The sequence below is a fragment of the Loxodonta africana genome, chromosome Y, assembly GCF_030014295.1.
Source record: "Loxodonta africana isolate mLoxAfr1 chromosome Y, mLoxAfr1.hap2, whole genome shotgun sequence".
Classification (NCBI taxonomy): domain Eukaryota; kingdom Metazoa; phylum Chordata; class Mammalia; order Proboscidea; family Elephantidae; genus Loxodonta; species Loxodonta africana.
The window spans coordinates 22,232,836-22,243,919 of record NC_087370.1 but is presented as its reverse complement, the minus strand read 5'-3'; the positions used below and the strand labels follow the sequence as shown (position 1 = coordinate 22,243,919).

Genomic DNA, 11,084 nt, shown 5'->3' with positions numbered 1-11,084 from the left:
CCATTCTCCTGCCCCTTGAGCATGGCAACCCAACTCCCTCAGCTTTGAGCAGCAGACCAATCCTCTTGACACAACTGAATGGCAGCCCCACATGCCAAAACCGAGATGCTGGAGATTTAAGTCTTTGAAACCTAGGAGGGTGTGTCTGCACCCTTTGAAACCCAGGAGTTCTTGGCTCCACCCTTTGACAATCAGTCAGCCCTGGTTCTGCTATTCCTTCCAACTTTTCTGCTGATCTCAGAGCAGCTGCAGGGATTATTCTTCTTTTGGAGGACAACAGATGTAGCTCCTCTGCCCACTTTCTTGCCTGTAGAATTCCAAGAGGCAGAGGGCTTTCCTTTTGCAGCCACATCCTTGACAAACATTCTAGGACACATGTCCTTAGTTTGTTCAACAGAATTTTCCAAACCTTTAAGTTCTGTTTTCATGTTGCACAGTTCACTTTTAAGTCCATCTCTTTCCTCTTGCATTTTACTATTAGCAGTAAGAAGAAACCATGTGACCTCTTTAAGACCTTGCTTAGAAATCCCGTTGCCCTTATATCCCAGGTCATCAGTTACAAGGTCTGCCTCCCACAGAACATTTGGACATAATTCAGGCAAGCTCCTTGACGTTGCCTAAAAAGAATTAGTCCTCCTCCATCGTCCAATCACATGTTCACCTTTTAAAGCACTAGCAGAAGCACATTTAATGTCCACATGTCTAGCAACATTCTGTTGATGGCACCATATGTATTCTCTAAAATGATGGAGAATTTTCTATGGCTCACCTCACTTCTTTCTGAGCCCTCACCAGAATTGCTTCTGATGTCCATAGCTCTACCGACCTTCTCTTGAAGACCATCTAGGCTTTGACTATTATGCACATTAAAACTCTTCCAGGCTTTTCCTATTACCCAATTCGAAAACCACTTCCACATTTTAGATATTTTTTTGAGCAGCATCCCACTGTCCCATAACAAATTCTTAGTTGTCTAGTGTTGATATAACAGAAATAACACAAGTGGGTGGCCGTAACAAACAAAGCTATTTTCGCAACAGTTTAGGGAGCTGGAAGTTCAAATTCAGGACACCAGCTCTAGGGAAGACTTCCTTTCTCTGTGGCCTCTGAGGGAAGGTCCTTGTCTCTTCTCAGCTTCTGATCTCTGTTTCTTGGTTATCTTCATGTGGTGTGGCATCTGTCTTCCCCCAGCTCTGGTCGCCTGCTTGCTCAATCTAATTTTTTTGCATCTCGAAAGAGACTGACTTAAGACATACCTTACACTGATATTGCCTCAGTAACATAACCAAGAAACCCCACTCCCAAATAGCACTATATCCACAAGTATAGGGATTAAGGTTTATAACACATCCTTTGGGGGGATACAAATTCGATCCGTAACAGGAAGTATAAAACATTTTCTCCTGTGGGTCTCACCTCTCGTTTGTCTCCTTGTTCTACGAAGCCTGCCTGCTTATGTCTGTGTGTCACTTCTGCAGGGGTGTTTGCCGTTCTGTACACGGTGGTCGCTTCCATGACAAAGCCCTTCATCTACAACTTGGTGAACAAAGGCATAAAGGGAGCCCTGCAGACGTGTCTCTACAGTGAGAGTTCCTGCCAGAGACACGGCCAATGTCCTGTGCTGGACACATGTGTCCATGGGTGATGGAACAGAGCAGTTAATAGTGGGAACTGTTAGGTTTTCCTTTCCCGGCTTAAAAATCTTGATGCCACCTTAATAGAAGGTGGTTTTGAGAAATATGCTTAGCTCCCCTGTGCCTCAGTTTCCTCATCTGGGAAAGAGAGGCTATGACAACATGTGCCACATGTGGTTGATATGAGGATTAAATGAGCTAATATGGTAAATCACCAGCACAAGAAATACCACGTGAAGTTCCAAGTAGATGTTGGCTATTGTTATGTAAAAGGGAAGTTTTCATGTGTCCCTGGATTTTGTCCCATACTGTTAGGCCAGTTTTTGTCCATGTGCAACGGCTTCCACCAGGGCTCCATAGCCCAGGATGCATGTAGGATGTTCAGCAGCCTCCTTCGCCTCTAAAACACTAGAGTGTATTAGCACCTGCCTCCCTCGCAGTGTTTCCAGATATTGCCAGATATCCTGAGGTGGAAAATGGTCCCCAGTTGAGAAGCACTGATGTAGGGGGAGTGTCTCCAAAACAGAAAGAAATCATTTCATAAGGCTATAAAGAAATAAATGGGGACTATATACTTGTCCCATCTGGGAATCTTGGGAAATAGGATTAGGGACTGGACTTGTGTTAAAATAGTAGCAGGAATGGAGACTTCCAATTTTCCTAGATTCGTACTTTCTACAATTCACTTCCGTTTTTTTTTTTTTTATGGTACCTTTCTAATCTTTGGCTGAAGAGTGAACCTGAGGAGTGACTTCAGTACTGAGTTAAAAGGCTGTCTGGGGGCCATACTCTCAGGGTTTCTCAGTCTCTGTCAGACCAGTAAGTCTGGTTTTCTCTTGTGAGTTTGGATTTTGTTCTACTTTTTCCTCCAGCTCTGTCTGGGATCCTCTATTGTGATCCCTGTCAGAGCAGTCGGTGTTGAAAGCAGGGCACCATCTGGTTGTGCTGCACTATCTGGTGGAGGCTGTGGTAGTTATTCATTAGTGCTTTGAACTAATCTTTACCTTGTGTCTGTGGTGCTCTTCATTATTCCTTGCTCCAGGCAAGGTGAGAAAAGTGGAGCATCTTAGATGGCCACTCACGAGCTTTTAAGACCCCAGATGCTACTCAACAAAGTAGGATGCAGAACATTTTCGTTTTAAAGTGTGTTATGCCAATTGAGCTAAATATTAATGAGTCAATGGTCCCTAGCCCTCAGTCCAGTAATTCGGTCCCTCAGGGAATTTGGATTTGTCTATGAAGTTTCCATGACCTTGGCTTGATCAAGTTCTGCTGACTTCCCCAGTATTCCCTAGTGCCTTAGCCTTCATCAAAGCTACCTCTTAACTATTGACTAGTGTTTTTCTTTCCCTCCTCGCTCTTCCATTGTAACCATCAAAGATTGTTTCCGTGTGTAAAACTTCTTAAGTTTTTTAATAGTGGTCTCGAACAGTATTCGTCCTTTTGTGACTGACCCATTTCACTCATTAAAATGCCCTCCCAACTCATCCGTGTTGTGAGATGTTCCGCAGATTCATCATTCTTCATTATATTTGCATAGTATTTCATTGTGTTCAGGTACCATAGGTTGTTTACCCATTGTCATGGATTGAATTGCATCGCCCCCCCAATATATCTCTCATTTTCAATAGGTCATGATTCCCTTGTATGATTGTCTACCATTTTATCTTCTGATTTCTCTATCTGGTGTAAATCCTATCACTATGATGTAATAAGATGAATTAGCAGCAGTTATATTGATGAGGTCTACAAGCCTAGGTAGTGTCTTAAGGCGATCTCTTCTGAGATATAAAAGAGAGAAACCATCAGAGAGAGATGGGGATCTCATATCACCAAGAAAGCAGTGCCAGCAGCACTGTGTGTCTTTTGGACCTGAGGTTCCTGCACTGGGATGCTCCCAGACCAAGGAAAGACTGATGACAACACAGAGAGAAAGTCTTCCCTTGGAGATGACAGTGCCTTGAATTCAGACTTCTAGCCTTCTGGACTGTGAGAGAATAAAATTTCTCTTTCTTAAAACCAACCACTTGTGGCATTTCTGTTATAGCAGCACTAGATAACTAAGACATCCATTCACCTGTCGATGGGCACTTAGGTTATTTCCATCTTTTTGCTATTGTAGACAATGCTGCAGTGAACATGGGTATGGGTATGTCTATTTGTGTGATGGCTCTTATTTCTCTAGGGTATATTCCTAGGAGTGGTATTGCTGAATCCTATGGTATTTCTATTTCTAGTTTGTTTATGGAAGCACCAAATCGTCTTCCAAAATGGTTGTACCCCTTTACATTCTCACCAGCAGTGCGTAAGAGTTCCACTGTCCCTTGTCTTAGTCATCTAGTGCTGCTATAACAGAGATACCACAAGTGCATGGCTTTAACAAAGAGAAATTTATTTCTTCACAGTAAAGTAGGCTAAAAGCCCAAATTTGAGACGTCGGCTCCAGGGAAAGGCTTTTACTGTCAGCCTTCTCCTCAATCTATCCCCGCTTTGGAAGCCTCTCTGAGCAGGGACCCTGGGTCCAAAGGACACGCTCTGCTCCCGGCAGTGCTTTCCGGTATGAGGTTCCCCTGTCTCTCTGCTCACTTCTTTTTCCTTTTATCTCTCATGAAAGGTGGTGCATGCCACACCCCAGGGAAACTCCCTTTTCACTGGATCCGGGAGGTGGCCTGGTAAGGGTGTTACGTCCCACCCTAACCTCTTTAACATAAAACTACAATCACAAAATGGAGGACAAGCACAGAATACTGGGAATCATGACTTAACCAAGTTAATACATTTCCGGGGGGACATAATTCAACCCATGACATCCCTGCAACCTCTCCAGCATTGATTTTTGGGTTTTTGTTGTTGTTGTTCTTACGTGCCAATAATGTTGGGGTGAGAAGGTAGCTCATAGTTTTCCTTAACTTAATGTGGTTTAGGTGAAAGTTTACAATTCAAGTCAGTCTCTCATACAAAAAGCTGTGCAGACCTTGCTATGCAGTCTTGGCTGTGCTCCCCTTAACGAGACAGCACATTCCTCCTCTCCACCCTGCATTCCCCGTGTCCATTCAGCCAGCTCCTGTCCCCCTCTTCCTTCTCATCTCGCCACCACACAGGAGTTGCCCACATAATCCTATGTGTCTGCTTGAGCCATGAAGTTCACTCCTCAGCAGCATCATTGTCTTATAGTCCAGGCCAATCGCTGTGTGTAGAGTTGGTTTCGGGAATGGTTCCAATCTTGGGCTATCAAAGGGTTCGGGGACCTTGGCTGTCAGGGTCCCTAGGTCTCAGGCAGACCATTAAGCCTGGGCTTTTTATGAGATTTTAAGATCTGCATCCCACTATTGTCCTGTTCCATCTGGTACTTTCTGCTGTGTTCTCCCAGGGCAATGATCACCAGCAGCTGGGCACCATCTAGTTCTTTGAGTCTCAGGCTGGTGGAGTCTCTGGTTTACGTGGCCCTGTTTCTTGGGCTCATATTTGTCTTGAGTCTTTGGTGTTCTTCATTCTCCTTTGCTCCAGGTGGGTTCAGACCAATTGATGCATCTTAGATGGCCGCTTCCTAGCGTTTAAAACCCCAGCGGCCTCTCACCAAAGTGGAATGCAGACTGTTTTCTTAATACATTTTGTTATGCCAATTGACTGACACGTCCCTTGCAACCATTGTCTCCAGACACCTGTCCTTACTACTCTGGCCTTTGAAGCTTTTGGTTGTATTGAGGAAATTCCTTTTGCTTTACTTCAGTTGTACTTCCCGTCGCCTACATTTTTGTCTGCTATCTAGTTAGTGAATATCCCTCTCTCCCTGCCTCGCTGTAGTTTTCATTTGCATTTCTTTAATGGCTAGTGATGGTGAGTGAGCATTTTCGCAATCCTCTGTTAGCTGCCCCACATTACCGTTATTAATGAAATTCTGCAGCTTTGGAAGTTATCAGAAATGAAATGGAACTCATAAAGATCAATATCCTAGGTTTTACTGAGCTGAAATGGACTGGTATGGGACACATCAGACATTCGTATGACCAACTATGCCAGGAATGACAAATTGAAGAGGAATGGAATCGCATTCATGATCAAAAAGAACATTTCAAGATCCTGCATTACAACACTGTCAATGACACCATAATATCCATATGCCTACAAGGAAGAACAGTTAATACAAATATTATTCAAATTTATGCATCAACAACTTATGCCACTGATGAAGAAATTGAATATTTATTCAACCACAAAGAGAAATGAAGTTCTGGTATTATATGCAAGGTGATCGATGAACCTTGAACACATATTACGAGGAGTGAAATAAGCCAGACACTAAAGGACGAATTTCATACAATTCCGTTTATGTGAAATGTCCAGAACTGGCAAAGGCAGAGAGAACAGTTTATTCTTAGTTACCAGGCGCTGGAGGGAGTAGAAATGGGGACTTATTGCTTGTTGGGTACAGAGTTTCTCTTTGGGGTGATGAAAAAAAACTTTTCTTATTCTTTAGGTGAAACATTACACCTTAAGTTAGTTTCTTATTAAGAAATTTACATAGATATTGTTTTGTGGCATTAGTTGGAATCCCCTGGGTTCCCTGTGTCCATTTGACCAATTTCCCTGTCCCTTCCTGCCTTCTCATCCTGCTTTTGGGCAGAAGGTACCTATTTGGTCTTATAAATCTAATTGAACTAAGAAGCACATTCCTCATGCTTATTACTTCCGGTTTTACACTCCTGTCTAATCTTTGTCTGATGAGTGGGCTTGGAGAATGGTTTCAGTTAGCGGTTCGCAGTGTGTCTGGGGGCCAAGGCCTCGGGGGCTCCTCCAGTCTCTGTCAGACCATGAAATCTGCTCAAACATGAATCTGAGCTCTGTTCTACATTTGTATCCTGTTTTGTCCGAGAATGTGTGTTGTGTTCCCTGGTAGGACACTCATTGCTGGCAGCCAGGCACCATCTAGTTGTTCTGGTCTCAGGCTGGTGCAGTCTCTGGTTCATGTACTCCTTCAGTACCTTGGGCTAATATTTTCTGTGTGTGTTTGGTTTTCTTCATTCTCCTTTGTTCCAAATGGGATGGGATGAAGAATTTTTGAAAGAGGGTTGATGGTTGCACAACATTGTGAATGTAACTAATGCATTTGTACACTTCAGATGGTTAAAATGGCAAAATTTATTTTTTACATGCATTTTACAATAGTTTTTAAATTCACTTATAAGAAACAAAAACAAATGATGTCTACTTAGTTCATACGAAAAAGATATAAGAAACTTCAATAGATTCTGCAGCCCGTGTTATAAAAACAAAACAAAAATGGGATGCCATATTTTTCATAGTTTTGAAATTGACTTTGTTTTCAGAGACATGAGGATTTACTGAAAAATTGTGCATCAAGTACAGACTCCCCATGCATCCCACCTACACCCACTGTTTCTCCTATTGTTAACATGTTGCATTCCTGTGGTGTGGGATACGTTTGTAACAATGGGCACATCAATAGTGAGACGTGCTTTTCAACTAAAATACATAGACTTCATCAGGGTTCACTCTTTGTGTTTATACTCCTATAGGTTTTGACAAATGCATACTGTCATCAGTCCATCATTACATTTCCTACAGAACAGTTACACAGTTGTAAAAATTCCCTGGGCTCCACCTATTCGTTCCTCCTCCCTCTCCCCAAACCCCTGGCAATCAATGATCTTTGTACTGCCTCTACACTTCATACTTTTCCAGAATGCCATAGGCTTGGGATCACACAGCATGTAGCTTTTCTAGACCGGCTTCCTTCACGTAGTGTGGATTTGAGATTCCTCCATAACTTTTCCTACCTTGATAGCTTAATTATTTTCATCACTGAATAATACACCGTTGAATGGATGTCTCACTATTTGTTTACCCATTTACCTATTCAATGACATTTTGGGTGCTTTCAATTATTGTAATTATGTAGAAAGCTGCTATAAACATTTGTGAGCAGGTTTTTATATAGATATATGTTTTGAACTCATGTGGGTAAATACCTAGGAGTGTTACTGCTAGATCAGAATGGGAGGACTGTGTTTAGATTTTGAAGGAACTGTCAGCTTATATTCCAAAGTGGAATTCCCATGGAATACAATTTTTATCAAAAAACACTCTTAAACCAAATACAAGAAGAGTGTATTTCATTGTATACAAAATAACATCCATAAAAGTATTAACAAATGTAAAACCACATTTCCTCCTGGCTATTCCCTACAGGCTTATTTGTTATAGTCAAGGACTTTCCGAAAGGTAAAATTTAGCTTGGACTGAGAAAGTAACAAGCACTGACGAGGACAAGCCCATAGTGAAAATGAATCTTTCATAGGCACAAAGGAATTCGAATGACCCCTTCTTGGAGGTAGTACTGCTTTGTTACACACTGAGAAACTTTGTTCTTTTATCACTGACTTTCAGAAATTTGCTGTTTGAAATTATAGAATTAAGGATGAAACACCCCCCTTTTGACAGAGTAGTCTCTCCACAGTGAGATCTTATATGTGATGTGAGGTGTGATGAACAGGGAAAGGCTTTCTCACGCTCCTTACATTCCTAAGTCCTCCACTATGAGTTTTTATATGTCTTGTGAGAGAAGAGCAAGTACGAAAGGCCTTCCCACATTCTTTACATTCATATGGCCTCTCTCCAGTATGAATTCTTCTATGTGTCATGAGGCCTGAGGACTGCCTAAAGGTTTTCCCACATTGCTTACATTCATAAGGCTTCTCTCCACTGTGAATTGTTATATGTGTGGTGAGGTTTGAGAGCTGACGAAAGGCTTTCCCACATTCCTTACATTCATAAGGCCTCTGCCCATTGTGAGTTCTTATATGGTTAGTGAGGTTTCCTGAGTGACTAAAGGCTTTCCCACATTCCTCACATTCATAAGGCCTCTCTCCACTGTGAGTTCGCATATGCAAGGTGAGGTGTGAGGGATCTGTAAAGGCTTTCCCACATTCCTTACATTCATATGGCCTCTCTCCAGTATGAATTCTTCTATGTGTCATGAGGCCTGAGGACTGCCTAAAGGCTTTCCCACATTGGTTACATTCATAAGGCTTCTCTCCACTGTGAGTTCTTATATGTGTAGTGAGGTTTGAGAGCTGACGATAGGCTTTCCCACATTCCTTACATTCATAAGGCCTCTGCCCATTGTGAGTTCTTATATGGTTAGTGAGGTTTCCTGAGTGACTAAAGGCTTTCCCACATTCCTTACATTCATATGGCCTCTCTCCAGTATGAATTCTTCTATGTGTCATGAGGCCTGAGGACTTGCTAAAGGCTTTTCCACATTGCTTACATTCATAAGGCTTCTCTCCACTGTGAATTGTTATATGTGTAGTGAGGGTTGAGAGCAGACTAAAGGCTTTCCCACATTCCTTACATTCATAAGGCCTCTGCCCAGTGTGAGTTCTTATATGCTTAGTGAGGTTTCCTGACTGACTAAAGGCTTTCCCACATTCCTCACATTCATAAGGCCTCTCTCCACTGTGAGTTCGCATATGCGAGGTGAGGTGTGAGGGATCTGTAAAGGCTTTCCCACATTCCTTACATTCATATGGCCTCTCTCCAGTATGAATTCTTCTATGTGTCATGAGGCCTGAGGACTGCCTAAAGGCTTTCCCACATTGCTTACATTCATAAGGCTTCTCTCCACTGTGAGTTCTTATATGTGAAGTGAAGTTAGAAGAATACCTAAATGTTTTCCCACATTCCTTACATTCGTAAGGCCTCTGTCCATTGTGAGTTCTTATATGTGTAATAAGGGATGAAGCCTGACTAAAGGCTTTCGCACATTCTGTACATTTATATGGCTTGTCTCCACTGTGAGTTTTTCTATCATTAGTGAGATGTGAGGAACACTTAAAGGCTTTTCCATATTCCTTACATTCATAAGGTCTTTCTCCACTTTGAATCCTTCTATGTACAATGAGGTTTGAGGATTGCCTAAAGTCTTTCCCGCATTCATTACATTCATAAGGCCTCTCTCCAGTGTGAGTTGTTATATGTGTAGTGAGGTATGAGGGCCAACCAAAGGCCTTCCCATGTTCCTTACATTCATAAGGCCTCTCTTCACTGTGAGTGCCTAAATGTGCAGTGAGGGCTGAGGAAAAATGAAAGGCTTTCCTAAATTCCCTACATTCATAGGGCTTATCTCTGTTATAGAAAAGGAGGGATAAAGGGTCACTAGAACTTTCTTTACTTTCACCCTTGTGACCTCTCACATGTGTCCAAAAGGACGAGAAACTACAGAAATCTTTCCCATACTCATTACATTTATACTGATTGTCACTAGTGAGTGTTGTCACAGGATTCTTAAGAGTTGAGATACAAATGAAATCCTTCCCACATACCTCACACTTATGGGGTTTCTTGCCACTAAGAGGTCTCATAGGAGTGGTACCACCACAGGCTTCTCTACACGCAATAAACTGACAGGCATGTTGGTTATGTGATGAGGGATCCATGATGGCTTTTTCACAGTCAGAGCATTCAAAAGGATTTACTTCTGGAGGATTTCTTTTCTGCACGGTAAGATTTGGAATCCGCCTGAAGGTTTTCCCACACGGATTGTCTCCATTTTTTTCACGGAGGTTTTCTACTGCATGAATTCTGTTAAAAACAGGCAACATGTTGTTGGAAATCAATTATTTCCACTTCACCATTACCTAACAAAGCGAACATGCAGTTTTTCGCTTGACTTCTCTCCTGTTTCATACTTCAAATCATCTAGCAGAAATAGTACCATAATCGTCACTGCTTTTCTAAAATATGAGGCTTTCTGATCATTGTGTTTAAGTGAAATATGTTTCAAATACTCAATGTCTGACACACATTTATGAAAAGGTTGTGAAAATTCTCTGAACACGTAAGTTTTCAGCAAAGTTTATACATACACAATATACGTACACATATATATATATTTATATATGTATAAGCACAGATCAGGGCTTCAAACTGGTTTGTATTGCTTCAACAATTGCCCACGTAAATAACGGCAGTGTTCGCGTTGGATATCTGTTGCCCATCGGATTTCAACCTGTGTTGGGAACAAACCACAGAGCCCTGAACAAAGATGGCAGCCAATCTCACAGCTTTCAATGTGCGTCGCTGCCCACAGTACTGTCAATAATCTGATCTGCATGAATTCGAAAAAGTGTCAGGAACCTGCTGCAGAACACTCAATAACAGGACCGTGACAAGCAACACACATTCAAAGCAGTGTAGTGGGACATCGTCTTTGTGCAGGGCACTGCCAACTATTCTCTGCTCACGTCAAAATCCAACAGGCTATGCAATGTGTACACCATCCTTCTTTATGTTTGCAATTACTGAACTGTTCTGAAACAGTTGGAAGCCTTGGTATATACACATCAACATATGAATGTGTATTTTAACGTCATCACAACTTAGGATTTTCTCCAGAAGCACCGTTTTCTCTTGTTGGAATGACACTCA

General features: G+C 42.0%; 1 protein-coding gene across 1 annotated transcript; it reads right to left on the bottom strand.

The window, feature by feature from the left end:
- Positions 1–8,119: 8,119 nt before the first annotated feature.
- LOC135229043 (zinc finger protein 883-like) lies at positions 8,120–10,018 on the bottom strand. Its single transcript, XM_064278782.1, has one exon. It carries the CDS (start codon positions 10,016–10,018, stop codon positions 8,120–8,122), a length of 1,899 nt encoding a protein of 632 aa, XP_064134852.1.
- Positions 10,019–11,084: the final 1,066 nt, after the last annotated feature.